A 22,402-nucleotide genomic window follows, 5' to 3' on the forward strand; every position below is an offset into this window, starting at 1 on the left:
CCTGGAGAGGTTTTAAAGCCCACAATCTCTAAGAAAACACTGCAAAGTAATCACCATGCGAAGAACTGAGGAAGGGTCCAACCAGAAGAAACTTGAACAGAGTGGGTAGAGCTTACTGCTCTCAAGCCCACATAGGTCTGGGACAGGGAGACCCGCCTGCTCTTGTTTCTAGTGACTAGAAATAACCCGTAGCCATGCACGGCTCATCACCATTTGCCATTGATGAACTAATATAGGCTGGGGTTGTTTTCTGCTAATAAAGCCCTTTTCTAAACTGGTTAAACTGTTAAATTAGGCCAGTGGAGCTGGACTGACTCATAGAGCTTTCTCCCCCCAGGGCCGGGGGAGAACTCAATGCCAAGTGAAGCATGATACAGCACTTCCTACAAGTAACTCAATCCTCTCGTACCGGAGCACTCAGACACCAGGGTGACCTCAGCCCCAGAGCATATGTAATGACATCCTGCCACTCAAGCTGCTCTGCTCCCTGCACCTCTCCATTCCATTCCATTCCATTGCCCCTGCTTTTCCTCCTGCCTGAAATCCTCTGAGACACAGTGAGGTAACTAGAAACCAGATACTTCCAGATCTATCCAGAAAACAAACAGGTCTGGACACACAAATCCCAACTCTTCTACTCATTAGCTCTGGAATCTGGAATCATTAATAAAAGCTCTCTTTACCTCAGTTTCCTTCTCTGTAAAATAATGATATGTCGCAGGGGTAAGTGGAATAATGGATGCAAAATGCCTGGCAAAGTACACAGCATACAGCAGGCAATAAATAAGTGTTCACTCCACCCTCCCAATACATATTCATGTTCTTATGTCTAGACAAATATCACACATGCCCGGGGCCCAATTCCAGTCCTATTTCATTGAGGGATCTTCACTTAAACCTCCTTTCCCAGTGGTCATTTGTCATTCTGAGGTTCTTATTTTAATGGCTTTACCACTAATTTGGGCACATCATCTGCCATTGTTACTCATTTATTCAGACACTGATGTCTTGTTTGGCCAGTTAGATCAGCCTGTCTGAAGGGGAACGGTAGTGTCAATGAAAATTCTGTCTCATCACTCCAACTTCTTACTGTATCTAACATTGTTATAAATACTGCATATATTTGTGAGTTACAGAGTGAATGAAAAAATCCCAGTGCAAGGATAAAGGCCGGTGGCAACCTATCTTTTTAATAAAATTATAATCCAGTAAGTGTTGAGCATCCAAATTTTTGAAGCATTTCAGTGGAGGTTAGCACAGAGGGGTAGTGGAGTAAAGATATCAAAGGTGGAGAGTAACATGAAAAGAAAGGCAGCATTGCAAGAGTTATGAGAGGTCAATTGGGAGGTCAAATGCGCTGTGTGGATCTATCACCCACTTAGACAAGAGATTAGGCAACTGACCTCATTACCAGCTCCAAAGCAGTCATAATCTCTCCTACTCACATTAAAAAACTCCAGGAGCACTGATAAAGATTTCCTTTGATATGCTGCCCCATCTTCACTTCAGAGCAAAACTTCATGTTCCCCTGTTTTCTATTTGTGTTTATGTTCTCTATATGGTAGAGGAGACAGCTAGCTGTCCACCAAAAATTATTCCTTTTTACTTCTACCATACTAATCTGTGGGTGGGTATGTGGTCATCTAGCCAAGAGCTGCATTTCCATTCCTCGTTGATAGATATTTTGCCAAGTTTTCACCAAAAGATTGTGAGTAGAAGTGATGTGTGCTGTCTCCAGGTTGAGATTCTTGAGGTAGAGATTTTTTTTTTATTTCCCTTATGGCTGGTTGGAACTTGAATATAGCACTGACCCAGCATCGATGATACAGTTTCTAAGACTCTAATACTTAAAGACTTGCAGAACCATGATATAGAAGGAATTACAGCCTCTATTTGTAGCATGAGATGTATTTAATGCTGCTCTTTCTACAGTTTAGTATTTTTTTTGCAGCTTGCTTTTAGCAGTTATCTTTTCTTTGGCGTGGTGAGCAGTATAACTTCATCTGCAACTGCATGCGGACCTCTTGGAACTGGGAACCAAAGCACTGCCGGAGGATGACTATTCAGACTCTTTCCTCAACCTGCAGCTTTCTCTGATCTGCAGCAGGGTAGTTAAGCAGTGTCTTATTTTTTATTTTTGTGTAATGGTTTGATGGATGGGCCTACAAGGCCTCCTCTTTTAAGTAGATATTGATCCAATAGGGAGACATGAAAGATAGAGGACTTAGAAAACTGGGCAAAAGGACAAAGATGGGGCAACAGAACATAAGTGGCCTTGTGGAGTTGGAGAAGGAAGATTCAGCGATGGCATGTTCTGCCTTCTTATTTACCACCACCACCTCCATTCTCCTGGTCTGAGATGGCTGACCTGCAATGTGCTTCCAGAGCATATATCCTAGTACCATGCTGTGGGGCACACCCCCCTCCTGGTACTCAGCAGACTGTAAGACAGCGACCTGATACTTCCCTCTGACTCCCCTCCCTCACCAAACTATCAGCAACTTGAAGGCAGGTAACCTCTATGCCAAAGAGAGGTCTTAGAGTATGTTGGGTCTCAATAAACACATTTGATGAATGAATTAAGGCAGAGACAGAGAGAGAAAGTAAAAAAAGTAAAGGGGTAGAAGCCTAGAGGTAAGGGACAGGTACAAAATGAATCTCCAGAAGGGGTGCAGAGCAGCTTTGACCTTCAAATAGTAACTCTCATTCAAGTGTTAGGTGGACAGAAATGCCAAACAGAAGCTCAGAGAAAGTCAGGGCCACAGAGAAGACCTTGGAGCAGGATGCCCTTTCCCATCAGAGAGAATGAAATTGGACTTTTGCCCTCTGAAAACCACTTATTTGTCTCTTCATCTAGTTTATGTTTAACCAATAAAATGGACCTACTGTCTAAATGGCAGACCTGATGTTTGGGGCCAAAGATCTAGAAATCTTCTATGGGCCTAGCCTTCCTCATTTTCGTGTGTGTGTGTGTGTGTATTTGTAGAATATGTGACTATATAATAGTCATCTCACCTAATAATAGATTTACTTTCAGCAATTTTTGTAACTACAAATTTAAATGATAAAGAAAAATTGATGGCATCATCTTTACCATCTAATTAAACCACACTTCTATTAATGATGATTCACTAAAGGACCCAGAATAGATACACTGAAAACTTCCATAGCATATTAATGTGTTAGGAATCATACCACATGTAGATCTTGATATAATTTTGAGTTTCCTCTGAGGGTGGAGGGTGCCTCTGGATTCTTTTTATAAAAAGCACCTTGAAAAAGCTTTCAGATACTCAAAGATATAAATCTTGCTCCATTCTCTTGTGTATATCTGATTTAAAGGTTAATAAGTAATTAGGAAGAACACTCATCCAAAAATTACCAATTAATATACCATCATATTCATTAAAAATGCTATTAATTATATGGCGATACAAATGTCTTGGACTGGCTAATAAAAAGTTACCTAGAGCAATTCTAAATCTTTCAGGGAGAAAGAGAAATTAATCAAAATAAGTCACTTTTAAAAATTATGATTTGGGTTTGAAAGATCAAACTAAGAAAGGGAAATGAGTGTCTCAGTTATTTAGTGTGGATAGACTCTGACAGGATTCCATGGTTTATTTTATGTACTAAGTCATTATTATTAGAAAAACCTAATAAGATATCTTGGCAGATGTTTAATGTGGAATTTTGACAAATAACAGTTCTTTGGTTCTTATAATGTAAAGCAACTCTTTATAAATGAGATCAAACTTTTAAACTATCCAGATATATTTTGTCAGTTTCCTAGGAGACTGTGAATAGAAAGTTATGATTACAATGTGTTACATCTTTAACCTTTGTTTTATACCTTAAATGCTGTTATTAGTCACTTATTAAAAAATCCACAGAATTACAAAGTTGAAGAGTTCGTGACTAAATTTGTCCCTTCACTAATAACTCCAGTAGATTTATCTTTATTTAACAGTTTCACAGATCCTCAAATTATTCTGTTCTCACCCTCTTATCCTGTCACCTCCTGCGTGAACCAAACATCTATTTCTATTGTGTGCATTATGGCTAAGTTGTATAGCTGGCCAGTGTTTAATAAAGATTAGAATTGTGCAAGTTACAGCTCAATACCATCTTGATTTGTAACGAACTATAACAGGAATACTTATTACCATCAATGAAATGAAACAAGTGTAGTGTTTGGAATTGTACAATCAACTCACACAACAAATTAATGATTTTCCATTGCATCATGGATATTTACTGGTTGCTAGGCAACTAAATATTCCAACACTGACACCAGGGAAAATTTCTCTTGCTAAGATTGGCCATTTTAGTAATTAGTTCTGCATGGGACTGTCTCTTAGTATCTCCGGCATAAAAACTTTTTTTGTAATCCTCACCTTAGCATATTTTTTCCATTGCTTTTCAGGGAGAGTTGGGGGGGGGGGGGCGGAGAGAAACACATCAACTGGTTGCCTCCCACATGTGCCCTGACTGAGGCTGGGGAGTGAACCTAAAATCCAGGTATGTGCCCTTGACCAGGAATCGAACCCACAACCCTCAGTGCACAGGTTGACGCTCTAACCACTGAGCAACACTGGCCAAGGCTAGAAAGAAATTTTTAAGGGACACTTAATGCAAATCCCAGGCTTGCATTATTTGAGCAGTTCCTGAGATGGCAACTCCTATCCCTCCAGACATGTTGATATATTTTTCCTTACATTGAAAAAATACCATCTATAGACCTCATATGTTAGCTCCATTCTTGACACAGAGCAAGTTTACTTGCTCTCCAACATGCTAACTCTGAATATTTGGAGAGGGTGGTATTATGTCTTCTCTGAATTGTTCTTTCTCCAGAGTCAAAATATCCTGTTTGTTCACTTATTTATTCTCATTATTTCATGTCCTGGTTGCTCACCTCTCCCAATGGCTCTATAATATTTTAAACTGGCAATAACTGGGATTGGTGGTGGTTGTTTTACAGTTCACAGTAAAGGCTAATGACTTTTAGGCTGTTGTGTTGTTGCATATTACAATTAAAATTGGCACAGGAATAAAAGTCCAAGGGTATGGGACAGGGGTCTGATCTTTTTTATCCTGACTTAGAAAATGCTACCTGGGAAATAACATAGTTTTTGTGCCTTATTGGAATGTTGGAAGACAAATAAAAACTAAGTAAGACCTTCAGGGATGCTTAATAGATTTTTATGCAGCATAAGAACAAACAGTTTCAGAGTGTGTGATGGGATCATTCAAAGTAAACTTTTCTTTCTTTTTTTAAAATTTATTGATTTGAGAGAGAGAGAGAGAAAGGAAGGGAAAGAGAAAGAGAGAGAGAAGCATCGATTTGTTGTTCCACTTATTTACTCATTCATTTGTTGCTTTTTGTATGTGCCCTGACTGGAGATCAAACCCACAACCTTGACATATGGGGATGGTGTTCTAACCAACTGAGCTACCAGGCCAGGGCTAAAGTAATATTTACTAAATTTGGCCATGCACATGAATTGCTGGAGAGCTTCTAAAAATACAGATTCCTGAGATCCATACCCAGACTTACCGAACAGGTGTCTTCAGAAGTCCGCAAGGGAAAGGCATTTGGGAGCCACAGAGATAGAGTACAAAACAAGATCAGTCATCCCTTTGAGCTGAATTCGACCTAGCCTGTGAAGCTCCCTTATATTGCAGCCAGCAATTCTCTCTCTCTTTAAAAACAGTCTCTTTCACTAATAATTAGTACCAAATGGTCTCATATTTAATCATTAATTTTGCATGGCTTCTTGTCTCTCACTTATTTTTTAAAATCCCTCACAGCAACACTGAGTCTTACATTTCCCCGTCTCTCCCGAGGAATAGGGCACAATATTGAGCACAACAGAGCCGGTAAATGACTAGTGAGGGGTTTTAGAAGAAGGAGTGAGAGCCGAAAGGGAAACAGACATGGGAGTCCAGCCGAGAAAGTGTAAGACTGGGGAGATTAAAGAAGCCTTTTGCTTTTGAAAGACCTTTCTGCTTGTGCTTGTGGCCTGCTCCCAGGTGTAAGTGATGGGGTTCATGGTGGGTGCTCGCTCCCTCCTTTCCCGTCAAACCCGATCTTTCTAAATGTGGCCGGTAGGTCTGTTGTTTCCTGGGTTTCTAGCCCTTCTGGAACACCAGAGGTCCATAAATTCTCTCTGTTTTGGTGCAACTCTCATCATCTGACAACGTCTTTAGTGAGGGTTCTGTGAGCCCCTGATAAAAGTTCCAAAATAAGAATGATAGAATTTTTTAATATCGAAGAGACACAAAATATATCAAAGTTAATTTAAATTAAAAATCAAATTCAAACCAATGATGTTTACATGAGGTAAAAAATATATAACATATAATACAGTTAAAAATAAAAGAATAATAGCCCTGGCTGGCTAGCTCAGCTGGTTAGAGCTGTCCTGATACACCAAGGTTGCAGGTTCAATCTCCAGTCAGAGCACATACAAGAATCAACCAATGAATGTATAAATAAGTGGAACAACAAATCAATGCTTCTCTCTCTCTTCCTCCCCTCCTCTCTCTCTCAAATCAATTTAAATAAATAAAATAAAAGAATAGTAAAAGATACATTTGGAAAGCATGAAGAAAAAATAAAAAGTAAGGGTGGAACACTTATATTAAAAAATAATAACTTTGGGCAAAGGTTAATTGGATACTGATACAAGGTATACCCATGAAGAAGCCATGAAAGTCATAATGAAACACTAAGCACAAATAGCAACAGCATCCTATGAAAAGCACAAGTTGTTAGAAATTCAAGGAATTACATGAGTAGTATTAAAATTTCATACATTACTATAACTGTCTGGTAGGTCAAGGAGACAAAAGTAAATACTTAAGGACATAAAGTACATGAATTATTCATTGTTTGAATAAATATCTATGCATTGATATAACTGTACTTAAGAACAGGAAATGCATCTTCTCAAGCATCATGTACCATTTATAAACACTGATCATATATACTGGACCATAAAATATTTCAACACATTTCTAAAGTAAAAATTGCAAATTTTTATTATCTTAATAATAAAATATTACTGGAAATTAATATTGAAACTTTAAAGGAAAAAAATCCCAAATTACTTGGTTATTTAGAAATAGTCACATAAATAATAACAGAGTTAAGCAAACCAGAAAATAGCAAATATGAGAACATTATTAAACAAAAAACATGAGGCACAACCAAAGCTGTTTTATGTAGTAGATTCACAGCCCTAAATGCTTTTTAAAGAAAAGAATTACAGAAAGAGAACTAAGCATTATATATAGGAATTCAGGAAAAACGACAAAAGAAATTAAGGAAAGCTAGAGAGAAAGAATAGACAGAAATAAAAAATAAAATACACATAATGAGAAAAAACAAATCTATCTTTTGTAGAACTAATAGCTAAGACCAAAAAAATGTATTTCAAATAAGACACAAATCTCTGCAAATCTGGAAAATTTAATCAAAGAAAAAAGATAGAAGGAAGACAAATAAATTATAAAGTTTAATAAATGTATTAATACATGTATTAAAATTAGAAGATTGAAGCTTATAATAAAGTAAAATAAATTATTTTGAGTGATTAAATTGAAAACTTTAGTGAAATAGGTAATTATCTCAGAAAAATGTAAATCAATATGAATTTCATGAGAAGAAAACCTATAAACAAATAAAGAAGAAATTGTACCACTTATCAAGAAGTTTTTTTACTTCAGTTAGAGATTTTAGAAATTTGGGGGACATACAGCTCTCGGAGTAGAATTTGGGTCTTGGCAACATTTTCTACAGTGTAATTAAAGCAATAGGTAAGAATAATCTAGGTTTTTAAATTTAGAATTGAAATTGGAAATAAAAGATGATTCTGTGAAACAAATTATCCAATAGAACTTTGTGTTTAAAACATCTAAGAAAAAGTTCATGAGATTCAAACCAATCTCAGGACTTGACCAAGAAAAAACCAAAAGTAATAGGAGCTTCAATTATAGAAGACACACTTAGAAGGATTTTCTATATGAGCAGCCTGATCTTACACAGCTGTACGTCTGCTCAGGTAATAAACCAAGCTGTCCCTGGAGGCCTGTTTTACACCCAGCTCCTGAGTTGCCACAGAGAGAATAACCGTAGAGAACATTAACAATAAAATAGCCAGCGGGGCAAACAGGGCCTGGAGAAACACTCAAGAGGAATGAAGTTCCCCCTTCCAACAGTCAGTTCTAGGTACCATCAAGGGAAGGAACAAATGGGGCCAGGATGCACAGTAATTGGTTCTTTTACTAACCTATCATGATGCACCTTTCCTAATAATTCTACTTCCAAAATATCACTTAAGTCTCCTGCAACTCCTCCAGGCAGTGGCCTGCTCGCCCGGAAACTGCAGCGTGTCGTCCTCTTGCTTCAACCTCAGCGCTGAGCACAGAATTCCAGCTCCTCCAGTTTCTTCGGACTCATTGTTTCAGGCCTTCCTTCCCGACTGACTGATCATGCTCCAGTCACCCAGCTTCTTGTTTCCAGAAATTGGCCAAGTGCTTTTATCTGAAGGCTTTAGTGCTCTCTTTTCCCTGGGGAAGCTCTTCTCTCTTCACACGGCTGCCTCCTTTCCACCCTGCAGGTCTCTGCTCAGAAAGCAACTCCTTGGAGAAAGCAGCCCAGCCCACCCTTTCTGTTTAAATTCTTCCCCAATCGTGTTGTTTTCCACCCGAGTACCTTGTTTATATCCCTCTTAGCATTTCTCACAGCTTGGAAATAACTAACTTTTTCAGGGTGTGGAAGCTGTTCTTACCCATTTGTTTTCTGTCACTCTCATTAGAATGAAAATCCCATGAGGTCAAGAAAACTGCCTGCTTTTATAACATGTGATATTGCCAGTGTCTGGCCCTCGCCTGCCACTTTGTGGGCGCTCAGTATTTCGTGAATGACCAGCAGTCCTGATAAACTGTAATTATTTGATTAGTTTGTTTTCTCGTTGTTGTTTCCTCCCCTCTGAGATCCTTGTGGGGGGGAAAGGCTCCTGCGTCTTGTTTAGGCGCTTAGTGGTGGCTCGATGACTATTTGTAGAATAAATAAATGAATAAAGATATTGAAGGTCTCTGGGAAATGAAACTTCTTCCTCCTCAGTTTTACATACCGCTCAGAACATCTGGATCTCCCAGAATCTTTATTAAGAAGTCTGCTATCCCAATATTTTCCAGATAGAACAGTTCCTGTTAACAACTGAGTGCCCAGCGGGAATGCAAGAGAAGCGATGTGAATTAAATTTCTCAAATGAGGCTGCTGCTGATTAATTTTAGATCCTGAGCATCTGGGTCAGTGCTTAGTTTCATGACAGGTGTGAAAATGGTATCTTTAGTGTCATTATTAATGATTTGACTAAGGGCTGGGAGCACCTGAAATATTCTTCCCAATGAGATTTGAGCTGTGGACCAGACGGGCATTTTTAAAAAGCTTACATGTACTGAATTCTACTTTTCGACAGGTTTTTATATTAATATTGATTACTAATGTACCTTAGTACGCATATCACTTATTCAGTGACAAATTATAAGCAATAATTTTTTAAGAATATGAAATGCTCCAGTAAGATGAAATGTAAATGAAATATAAATGTGCCTAAGGTTGAATCTGGTCATTTTGTTGGTCTTAGCTAGGTCAAAGCGTCTGAGACATTTGCCTTTCCTCTTTCTCCTGGTGATGTCTCATCTTCTACAGAGCTTAATATTCATTATGGGTAAGACCTCAGTCATAAGAAAATAGTGTCATCAGTCACAATCCCAAAATGCTGACTGGTTAGGCGAGATGGTGAGGTAAGGTTGACCACAAATAAATATGTCAACACCCACTCACCTCCTGAAATCCAGAGGTGGGTGCTCAAGGGGAAGGTTTATCCTCTGACTATCAGTTTTATTCTTCTTGGCCGTGACAGTGCTGAGACAGTAATACACACTAGACTATAATCTTAGAGCCAGAGGAAACTGAACCAAACCAAGTGGAAAGGCTATGCTATTTAGTATTAGCAGGTCAGTCCATGGGAATTGTAAGGCAGGTGGAGTCTGTCATTGGTTAAGCTACTGGGACAACCCTGGTCTTCCCAGCCAGGGTTGAGCCCCCTGCTGTGGTTTGGGGACTCGCTCCTGAACACTGGAGCTAACGAGTGCTAGATCTCCTCTCCCATCCACCAAAATGAAAACTAGCTCAGTTCAGAGATTTTCAACCTTTTTTGTCTCACGGCACGAACACACTAATGACTGAAATTCTTCAGCACACCAAAAAACATATATTTCTTGCCGCATTGCTGATAGGGATGTAAATTGGTACAGAAATGATGGAAAACAGTATGGAGGTTCCTAAAAAAGTTAAGAATAGAGCTACCCTATGATTCAGCTGTTCTACTTCTGAGTATTTATCTAAAGAATATGAAAAAAACCCCACACTAATTAGAAAAGATAGTTGCACTCCTATTTCACTGCAGCATTATTTACAATAGCCAAGATATGGAAACAACCTAAGTGTCCATCAACAAATGAGTAGGTAAAGAAAATGTGGTGCATATATACAGTGGAATACTACTCAGCCACAAAAAGGCGAAATACTGCCATTTGCAACAACATGGACGGACCTTGAGAGTATTATGCTAAGTGACATAAGTCAGAAAAGGACAAGAACCGCATGATGTCTCTCATATGTGGAAGGAAAATAAAACAAAAAGACAGGAACAAACAAGACAAAACAAAAACAAATGCATGGATACAGACAACAGATTGGTGGTCGCCAGAGGGGAAGAGGAGTGAGGGGAGGGAGAAATGGGTAAATTAAGAGGTCAAATGTATGATGAGGGATGGAAGCTGGAGGACTGGTGGTAAGCATGCTTTAGTGTATACAGATATCAAATTATAATGCTGTACACTTGAAACTGAAATAAGGTTATTAACCAGCATTACCTCAATACAATTAATTAATTAAAAATTTAAAAAGAAATTGAGAAGCTTCACATCAAAATTTGTATCTCTGGTTCTTTTAAAAAAATATCCCCAGGAGTCTCACAAGGCAGGCAACAGCTGTTTGTGGCTGGGTGGCAGCTGCCACCTTGAGAAGGGTTATATGCTCTTCAGTTAATTTTCTGCAGTCTCCAGTGATCCCTGTGTCTTGCCAACAGTAAGTGCTGAGTCACTCACTCATATTACTTGCTGATTCCTGCAAATTTTGAGTCTCTACCTCTTTTTTGCTAAAGAGGGAATGAATGAATGAATGAATGAATGAATGAATGAATGAATGAATGAATGAATATTTACTGATGAGGCACCTGGAGCCCATAGCGATGAAATGATATAATATTATATGCAGGAAAGCTAGTGCTTTTACTTTAAATCTTTTACTTCCTAGTTTGTCATTGTGTTAAAAACATCCTAAAATAAAAAAGCCCATAATTTTGAATGAAATAAGAAGGGTACTGATAAAATGCTATTTCCATTTCAGAAGAGAGTAGAATATTAAACAAACTGTTTAATATAAATGTGTCTTTCTTCCTAAGCTTTGGTGAGAAATGGTTTCCTAAGAACTACTACGCAGACTAACAAAAGATAGCATCAATGCCCAAGGCAAAGTGAGTAATAAACAAATGTAACTATTAAAGAATATAATTAAGGTTAAAATTAATATTTTACTGCATAGATTTGGGAGAAAATAAGTTTTGCCATTTTTTTCTGTGAATTATTTTTTTTTACATGTTTTGACCACAAAATGTTATAATCATAGAATGTCTGTTTATCATCATTCCTTCTACTCAGTACCAAAGACTGGAGTTTTTTTTGTTTTAGTTTTAATCTTCACCCATGGATATGTTTTTACTAATTTGAGAGACAAAGGAAGGGTGGAGAGAGAGAGAAAGAAACATCATCGATGTGAGAGAGAAACATGGATTGATTGCTTCTCATATGCGCCCCAACCGGGGATCAAACCCACAACCTGGGTATGTGCCCTGACCAGGAATCGAACCCACAACATTTTGATGCATGGAGACGACACTCCAACCAGCTGAACCACCCAACCAGGGCAAGACTGAAGTTTCTTAGGTCTCCTCTCCTGCCACCTCTAATGATGGGTAGTAGCTATTTAGGCCAGTGTAGAGATGGATCCTGGAACCCAATTTGGACGCATTCAGTTAGACTACAGTGTTTGATTTCTGGTGTTTTCTAGGTTTAGATATTATTGTTATGGGTTGAACTGTGCCCCTCATCCCCCCAAAACGATATATTGAAGTCTTAACCCCCTGGCGCTCAGAATGTGACTTGAATAAGAAAGATGAGGTGCTAAATCTTGGCTCTAGGCCAGTGTGAGAAATAACCAGAAAAGTATCTTTAATGACCCTCTGCTCTTCTTGTGCCCACTTCAATGTGTCAGATTTCTCTGCAGGTGAGGTTTCTTTACTTGTTCATAGATAGTTTTTAGATACCAACACAAAACCCTTGAGATCTTGAGATTGTTTGCAACAGTCTGTAAGTATGGCCACTTTTCTGGGTAAAGATTCCATCGTTTTGATGAATTCTTAAAGATGTTATGCTTCCCTGCAACCAGAATGAGAAGAAGAAAATAACAACAATTAAGAGTCCTTGGCCTGGTGACTAGGGTCAAATTAAGGTTTTGTGTCTGGGGAACAACGCATAGAGTTGAAGTGGGGTGATGGATTGGGGTGGGGACAGGATGAGGAGTTTGGATTTAGATATGCTGACCTGCAGGGGACAATAGACCATTCACACAGAGTCGTCAAGGAAAGGGCACACAGCAGAATTGGGGTTGATCGGCACAGATGTGGGAATTGAATACGTGAGTGCAGACACACTTTCAGAACTGATCACTGAACCCGATCTAGGAAAAACCAGCACTGAGTCTTGGAGAGACTCCACGTCAGGGAGCAAGGGAAGGAAGAGGTGGCATTAGAGGTAAAACAGGAAGGAAGGTTGGAAGGGAAGGAAGGTTTTCCCCCCAGGAGTATATCATGGAGGGGAAAGAATAGGAGAGAATTCTAGGGAGAGGCTGACCAGGTTTACAAAACAAAACTGAGGTGTTAAAGGAAATGGTGAACAGTCACGCAGGAAAGTTTTGGGTCTGAGGTTCACTGATGATCATCAGTAAGTCCCTTTTGAAAAGTTATGGGGATTTCTCTGTTACTTTATGCGTTCCTTGGATGGTTATTATTGCATTTCTGCTATGTGCCAGATGCAGTGCTAGGTGCTGGGGCACAAAGACGAGTGGGACACAATTCTGTGTTTGGGAAGCTCTCAGGCTTGTACTGGGACACTTACCCAAAGGAGAAAATTGTTATATGGAGGCCTGAATAGTGTTGAGGGAGGGCACGAAGGGGGCGTGGTTGCTGACCTGGAAGGTAGAGGTCAGATGATAGGGAAAGGCCTCTTAGGCAGGAAAAATAATTCGTGGGTCCAAGAATCCTTAAAGGATGAACCTGTCCTGAATTTTATTACACCTAACATCTGAAATCATATGTGATTTCAGAATCACATGGGAACACACACACACATACACACACGCTCACACACACACCTTGGACCAAAAGTACTTATGTTACTGAGACCTAGTATGTGATGGTATGATATTTGTATACAGATACAAACAAAAATAAATACATGTGACTTGCTTTCTCTCGCAGTTTCTTTCTTTTTGAAATATTTAATTTTCTGAACAGATTTATTCCTGGGGGTTTCTATTTTAGAATGTTTTTATACTTTAATATGCTAAACTTTTAAAACATGAACATTATCAAACTATTAGGAGTTTTAGAATTAATTGCATGAATTATTTATTCTGTAAGAGGAGGTAGGAGGAGGAAAACGATGGTGGCAGGTTTGGAGTGACCCTTCCTCAGATCAGGTCCCTTCTCCACCATTTATAAGTTACATGTGAGTTGCTTACATTTTTTAACCTTAACCCATATCTATTATGGTTGACTGAATAATAGTGACCTTACAGAAATTTTGGAAGAAATAGATAATGCATGAAAAATGCCTGGCAGATAGTAGGCTCTGTATGACTACAGTATTTTATATTGATAAGAAAATAGTTGTCTGAGATTATATTTTTGAATCAGGCCAAAATTAGGCATATAATTTAGAAAAAACTCAAGAATTAACCTTTATTTAAGAGCTCAGTGGCAATTCAAGGACACAAAATTAATGTCAAGGACATATTCTGATACCATTTTTTATATGTTCTTAATAACTGCCCCAAATGGTCACATTTTAATTTTGAAATTTTCATCCATAAATATGAAGACTAAAATTTTATTTGCCATCAGCCAACTTATAGCCAGCATCCCATAGGTAAATGAGCAGGATCTACTGTTTTACACTTTAGAAATTTAAAAAGAATGGGAGAGCAATAAAAATTAGTTTCTATATCAAATGAAGCTTCAGAGAAAATGGAAATAATTTACTCGTCAATTTTCCACTGCTGCATTTTACTTCCTGAGTCACTTGTGTCTCCAATTCCTGAACTGAGCTCCCTGACTTTAAAATCTATTGGGACACTGATGCGCTGTGTAGTGCGCAAGTTTTGCACTACACAGCTCCAGGGGTGCTGATCACATAGACTGTGTTGAGAAATGCATCCCTAGCATGCAGTGCACTGTCCAACCACATGCAGCAGCCCTACTGGGGAGGCTTCAGTACTTTCCTGATGAACATGCTCTACCATTCAACAAATACTTACTGAGCATCTGCTATGTACGAGACACTGTTCTAGGCTCTGGGGAATACAAAAAAGACATGCTCCCATTTACATGGAGTTTACCCTCTGGCAGAGAGGCGAAGAGAGATAGAAAATGAACAAAATGCAAATATGTATATACCTTATCACTGGTGATAAGTGCTAGGGAGAACAGTAAAGCAAGATGATGGGGAGATGGGATCCCAGCAATAGGAGAATTCCTGTTTGAAAAAAGGTGGGCAGAAAGCCTTCATTGTTGGCATTTTTGATCAGAAGGGAATGAGAGAACAAACTTTCATATAGCTGAAGCAAGAATATTCTAGAAAGAGCAAGTGTAAACACCCTAAGACCGAAGCCTACTTGGTACATCCGGGGGACAGCGAAGAAGTGGCATGGCTGGAGCGGCCTGGATAAGGGTACGGTGGTAGATCTGAAGTCGGGTGGCTGGGGGTGGGAAGCAGATCTCCTAGGCCCCAGCCAGCTTTTGTAAAGATTGTAAGATCTTACTCTGGGCGAGATGGGATACCACTGGAAGGCCTTGAATAGAGGAGTGACATCATCTGCTTTAAGCATGAAAAGAATCACACTGTCTCTGAACCAGTTTTTATTGTGAAGGGTTATGTAAGGTCTAAACAATTTTCCCAAACAAATACTCTAGGTGTGTTTTATTGTGTGTGTTTGGTTTTTTGCAAAAATTAGCAACATTCTTTAAAAATGTTGCCTTTTTAAAGCTGAATTCCATTTCAGATGTTGAAGCAAATATATTAAATACTTATGAAAATGATAAGTGCCAAAACCTTAGTTCAATGTGCTAAAGCGGATTCCTTTATTCCTCTCTGAATGTTTCAATTTGCAAAAAAGTCCACATGAATTTCTATCAGTTACAGGAGGAAGAACCTGAAAGGAAAAATCTCAAACTGTGAGGGAAACTGTTTTACGGACATAAATGCGTAGAGATGGGTGGTGAAGGCCTTTGGTGGAGATGTTTGTTGCTATGAAGCAATTTGTATTTTGTTAAGTTAACCTTACTGTGGAACACAATGTTCCAGAATGTTCTGGCCTTCCAGAAAAGATATAAGCAGTTCCATTGTTCATGATAATATTGTAACTTAAGAAAAAATCTCAAATTCTTGCATGCCCAGTAGTTTCACATAAAACGCAACAAGGTAAGCTTGGTGAATAAAGTACAAGTGTCACTGTAAGAACTCTGCTATATTTTCTAAAACATCTTTTATAAAACATTTATATATGTAAAACCCTCTTTTCAAAGACATCAACAAATCTCTTTTCCAAACACCTACAAATTTGTTTAGTATGTATTTATGGAAGTTTTCTCCTGTATACAATTAACTCATAACAAAAAACAAACAAACAAAAAGAAATATCTCAGCCTCACAATGGACCTGTCTCTATATTGATAGGACAACAGATTCCTTTTACCTATTTTTATGAGCAAAAGATACCTCACAGTGTTTGCAGGAAAGATCTTGGATAAATAACAACAAAGATGATGTCTGTCTCAAACATGATTGCTTTTACTGTCATGACTAATTTGTATCACAGGTATTATCACTCACAGTAAATTTTTGAGTTTGGACACATGAAGAGTTGGATGCTTTAAGAGCTGGGCATGTCTTGCCTGTAAAGCCAGTCATCCAGATCAATGCCTATACTGTGACACTTTATTACAAAGGGAAAGAAAGGAACATTGCCAGTCCCTACCATGTCCGGCCGTGTGCTGGGCATCTGGCATGTCTTAGGCCAGTTAGTCTTTGAAGTAATCTCATGAAGCAGGAATTATTACATCAATTTTAAGTAGGAGGAAACTGAAGTCAAGGAGGTAAAATAATGTGTCCCAGCCAGGGTTTTATCAAGCCCTGGCCTGTCTGACTTCAAAGCCCCTAACCTTCTCTCTATTGCAGGCTGATTCCACTGGGCAACATGGTCTCTTTTTTTATTATATTAAATGAAATAAAATTAAATAGCTTAATGATTATCATCATAACTTTCTTTTTAGCTATTATTTTTTAGTGAGTTTTTTATTTACCAGTCCCTGTTGTAAGGACTTGTAATCCTTACAACCACCTTGCAAGGTGACTATGCCAGCACCACGCTGGACACTGTGCACACTTTAGACAATTTCACAGGTGATCATCCTCATTTCACTGATGAGACAATGAAGATAAAAAGTGATAAAATGACCCACCCAAGGCTGGGAAGTGGTTGAGCAGGTATTTAGATTCTGGTCCTATTCCTATGCCTGTGGGCTCTTTTCACATTCTTTACAGTTTGACAACTTAAAAATATATATAACACACACTCAAATAAGCTGAAAATTTACAATTCTAGAAGGGAGCTGATGACTTGAGGCAACATAAACACTGGAAAGTGGTTCTGTTAGACACTTCTGGAAATGATTTTTAAAGCTCCTTTTCATTTGAACAGTGCTCAACATTCTCATGGTGTGGTTTATGTTTTTGCAGTAAACATAACTGTTCTTGATCTGTTTTCTCCATGAGTTGGAATCCTCCAACAACTGTGGTCCCGGGGAAGCCACAGTGAGGTGATGAATTATAAGGACCTGTTGTCCTGTTGATATTCAAGAAACACTTAGCTTTAATAGGGCAGGCATGTTTTCCTAACTTATTTTATTTTTTTAAATATATCTTTATTGATTTCAGAGAGAGGAAAGGAGAGGGAGAGAGAGAGAAAGAAACATCAATGATGAGAGAGTCATTGATCGGCTGCAGCCCACAACCCGGGCATGTGCCCTGACCGGAAATCGAACCTCGATCTCTTGGATCCTAGGTCGATGCTCAATGGCTAAGCCATGCCCGGCCGGGCCCTAACTAATTTTAAAAATTAGAAATTTTAAGAAACTAGTTAAAATGATAGTTTAATAGTTAATATCTAACCAGAGAAGGCTTGCATTAATAAAATGAAGGAATTAGGGATGACCTGGAAAGTGAATTTCCCTTCTCTGACCTGTTTTGGTATCTGGAAGTTCTATGACCTAGTTTTTAATCCACACTGTTTCTATTAGTGATAATCACAGAAGCAAATACATACTTAGTTTACTTTTTTGACTATAAAAGCAAAATAAAAACTAATATAAGAATTGCTTATACTGTTATAGTTTATATGAATTGTAATTTGCCATCTATTCATTTCTGTGTAGACAAGATGATTCATAATTTTAAAGTATAATCTAATATTTTTAATGATAAAAAAGGAATAAAATAGGGGTAGTTAGTGAAGTAAATAGTATATCTATTTTTAAAAATTTTAACCCTTAAAAGACTTCTGCTGGGCTATCAATGTAGTCTTCTTTTTTTAGTGCACAGACAAATTTTCCCTTTAACACATACTTAAATATATGACTTAAAGTCTTATAAGACATATATTTTTACTTTAAGATGAAATTTTCCCCAAAAAACTTAGTCCCTTCAATACCCAAGAATAGACTAAGGTCACTATTTTGCAAACTCACAGCACAGTAATTTCCCAAATCATATATGAAGAGCACGAATCAACATTTTTTGTTTTTTACTGTTTGGTAAGCTTATTTAAATAAAGTTGTATAGAGATATAAACATTAAGCTCTTTTTTAGCTGTATATCTTACTCATCTCCATTGTAAACAATATCATGATAATGTTAGGACTGTCTTAGATAATTTGGGATTCATAGAACCCATAATTTTAGGGCAAAATAAATCTCAAAGAATTATGAGCTAAGTCTCCCCATTTCCTCCAATTAGATTTTTTATTATTATTCTCCCATTTCTTCAAGTCCAAACTCCACCCAACTCAGTATGCAGCTCAGGTGCCATAGCCTCCAAAAACATTTCTTGAAACAGTCAGCTGGAAGCCAGCTCTGTCTTCTACAGACCCGTGCAGAAGTCACCTCTCTATTCCTACCTTAAGGCATGTGCCCCATTCTGCTTGCATTATAGTTACTTGCTGATGAGCTCACTACCAGACAGTGAGCTCATCAAGGATGCCATCTTGAATCACATTTTTTCTGTGATGTGTTATGTGCTAACTTTCACATAGTAGGTTCTCAAGAAGCACTGAGGGTGTACTTGATAATTCATTAGCCATGTTGAATTGTCAAAAAGAATGGAAACCATATTTAGAAGTATTTTAGGAAGCCAAGAAAGAAAGCCACAAGAGTAGAAAATTCAGATAACTGGCACACAAAAGTGACACATTCAATTTCTTTACCTTTATATAACCTCCAGAATATCAAACATTAATGAAATATTTATCTTTAGTAGTCACAAGCCAGACTTTGACTTAAAACTCTTGGGTACATGAATGTCATGCCAGACCAAAAATATAGCATCATGTATTTTTAATTTAAACGTGGATCTGTAAAAAATATATATATGCCTGATATGAAAAAAAAAAAAGAAAAAACCTGACTGAAAATCTCCCAATAGCAACACAAACAAGAAACAGAATCTAAAAACAATTGTTCAACTTCTGTAAACGTACAACGAAAAACACTGCATTCGAAAGTCTAATGTGGACATTGCTATGACACATAAAATGCATTAGCTTACCTTTAGGGAATCAAAGCAGGCGATTACCCTTCCATTTTCAACCTGGCAACTTTTGGGGGGGTGAGCAAATTTGCATTCCTCGTCGGAGCGAGAGCACGTTCCTCTTTGGAACTGTCTGCAGACTTCTAACGTCAGCCACTTTGTATCTCTGACTGGGGCAACATTCAAAGCCATGGCGATAGAGTAATTTGGATTCTGTTAGTTCCTCTTGAATGATGAAATCAATCCAAGTTCCAATGATCCCAAACTATTGTGAAAAACCCCACATGTAAGTCTGAAGGTAGGTGATAAATTGCTTGATGAAGTCCAACCCAAGGAACAGAGAAGGGACTGTATTGGCGGGCAGTCACTCATCCATCAACGTGCCCCACCTGAAGACTGCCGGCCGAAGTAAAAGCATGCTCAGTGTCATCTCTGGCTGTGAGTGTCCAAGGCTCCTGACCGTTTTGCAGACACAACTGTGTTTAATAAAGTGACTTCGATACCATGGCACTCCTTGGGAAAATATATATAGTTCTGAAGCTCACAGCTATCGACGATGATGAAAAATAAACCACTTAGATGTTCAGATCTTAGCAGGGTTTCCGTTTCCTCCCACCCTTTTAAACTCTGAAATCAAGCAGTTGGTAAAGTCAGACAATTGAGGTATCTTCATCCACTCGTAAGGTCAGCGTAACGTGTATTTGACAAAAAAAAACAAGACTTGAAAACACAACGAGAGCTCCCGGGCTGCAGTTTCCAGCAAAAGTGACTCCACACACGCACTTTCAAATCATGAACCTGCAAAACACCAATGAAATATCAGCTTACACCCAAACTCAATGGAATCAACACTTGAACAAACTCTTTAGCTCTTATCTAGGATTTACAAAAATGCAACTGAGAGCTCTGAGTATAGTGAGAAAAGCTATGCATTAAAATAAAGAAGAGAGAAAAATAAAAAATACACAACTGCAACCGCGTTGCAGAAATGATCTAGGCAGCAGCCCAAAAGTTAGGAATGACTCACAGAGATGAGAGTGGCAGACACAATAATTAGGCATTCTGAAACAATTCAATCTAACGCACTTAATCGCCAAAACAGTGTAAGAGAACTGTGGCTTCCAATTAATCTCACATTTGGCCCATTGATTTTATCGTTGAAACTGCTATAAACAATTATTTGGGATGAGTCTCTCCTATATAACAAGGATATTACCATTTTGGGTGAAGCGTGGGCTCCTTATTCTTTATATTCTTTCTAATTTACAGAGACTTGAACTTGGAGATGAGTAGGTAGAAGCTTCCTGATACTTACTCATATCTCTTATACTTTTCTGTCTCCCTTTACTACTTCCTTAATATTAGTATCCCTCTCTATGCTGTAAGCACTCGGAGAACAGGACTATTTGTACTTTCCAATTCTGTATCCTCAGTGCCTTGGTTCATGGCTATTAGGTCCTCCAAAAATATTTATTGACCGATTTAACTGATGATTGACTCACTGACTAAGTGAATGCCAGTTAGTTTTAGGTTAGTTCGGTTTAGACTTCAATGGAGTCGCAATCTAAAAATGCTCTGTTCTGTGGAATGCTGGAATTAAATATCTACAACAAAGATATAATTAGTAAATTCAGATTTCTAAAATCAGCCAATTTCACTTCTTTTACTATTGTCAAGGATTATGAAGTTATGCAAACATTAATGATTTAACATGACTGGGTCAAGCATGAATAAAGGACTAAATACCAGAAGTTGATGATTTTCATAAATTGCATATGCCCTAAGCACCCTTAAGTGCTTGCTTAGCCTTGGTGTTCTTCTAAAAAAATGTGTAACTAAGAATTTAATGGAGACTGGAAGTACATTATTTAAAACTGGCATGTTCCAAATAAGTTCAGAGAACAATAATTCTTAAGTGGTTTGCAAATGCTCCTTAAAAAAGTAGGTCCCACAATCAATTAAGTTTAATTAACTCCAGGTAAACCAACCTGAACAGGCTTCCATGCAATAGGGCTATTTTTCTGGCCTTGAATGAGTCTCTAACAGGGGGAGAGAGGCAATGGTGTCTCGCAAGCTACCTGAACACAGAACATTTATTCAGCAGGACATCTCTTGGGATGAGTGGGAAGTGCTACTTCATCCCAATACTTCTTCTACTTATTAGTAGAAGTGTTCGAATGCGTTTTAATTGGATGTGCATTTAAGGAAATTGGCAACCTTGAAAGCTATGACACATACCTGACTTCCATTGTAAAATATTTGAGGGGACAGGCAGGCTCCTGCTTGTCTGTTTGGCAGCATTGTGTTCCCAGCAGCTAACATCAAATAGCTTAACTTAGGGCATTTAAGAAGATGAGTTTAATAACCAAATTTACTCTAGGTCAAGTTTCACAGACCAGCCTGGACCTGCACCCTCATTACCTCAACCCCCACCTCTAACCCCCATGGAGAACAAAGGATGAGGGAAACGAGGGACAAGGAAGCATTTCTGCCTGTGCGTTCAGTGGAGCCGAGGCACTAACAATAAGGACATTTTAAATGATGGCTTAGACACTTCTCATTTATATTTGCAAATATTTATGGAGTCGCTGAATCCTACGGACCAAGGTCCAATGGAGTTACAGGACAACAAAGATTCAGGAGAGGTTCGTTCTCAAAGACAGCAGCATGGTCTTTGCCAAGGCTTCCTATGTAGGAAAAGAAACAGGCTAACATATATTTATTCATAGATGGCAAGTGAATAACTACTCAGCTGTCCCTAAAACAGGAGCAATGCCCTCAACCCAGTCCCATGAATGGGGTCCACTTTTGCTCACACTTTTAGATAACAAGGCAATTTGGGGGGGGGGGAGAAACAGACGACCATTTCTAGTTACCATGAAAATCCAACCAGAATTTAGATGGTGAGACTTTATCACGATGAACTTGCTTTTAAAAGCAGAGGAGCGAAGCTTTCTGATGGCCAGAGTCCTGTGTATGTCAAAGATGTTGCAGAAAGAAAGGAAGGTGCATCACATCGCACCTAAATATATTGCTATCCTAACCTCCCATAAGTCTACTCTCTCTCCCAGATTGTTCTCCGTTTCCAGCCTAAAGGTTATAGAGCTACTGTTATCAAAGACA

The 22,402-nt window shown here is 38.4% G+C and overlaps 1 protein-coding gene across 6 annotated transcripts in view; it reads right to left on the bottom strand.

The window, feature by feature from the left end:
• Positions 1 to 22,402, bottom strand: part of MBNL2 (muscleblind like splicing regulator 2) — a 147,919-nt gene that overhangs the window by 79,180 nt on the left and 46,337 nt on the right. For all 6 annotated transcript variants that reach the window (XM_081128328.1, XM_081128329.1, XM_081128331.1 and 3 more), the window contains one exon: positions 19,298 to 20,077. In XM_081128328.1, coding sequence (XP_080984454.1) covers positions 19,298 to 19,471 — 174 coding nt within the window. In that variant the 5' untranslated portion in view covers positions 19,472 to 20,077. The remainder of the gene's footprint in view (positions 1 to 19,297; positions 20,078 to 22,402) is intronic.

This window comes from Miniopterus schreibersii (assembly GCF_964146895.1).
Source record: "Miniopterus schreibersii genome assembly, chromosome: 2".
NCBI classification, from domain to species: Eukaryota; Metazoa; Chordata; class Mammalia; order Chiroptera; family Miniopteridae; genus Miniopterus; species Miniopterus schreibersii.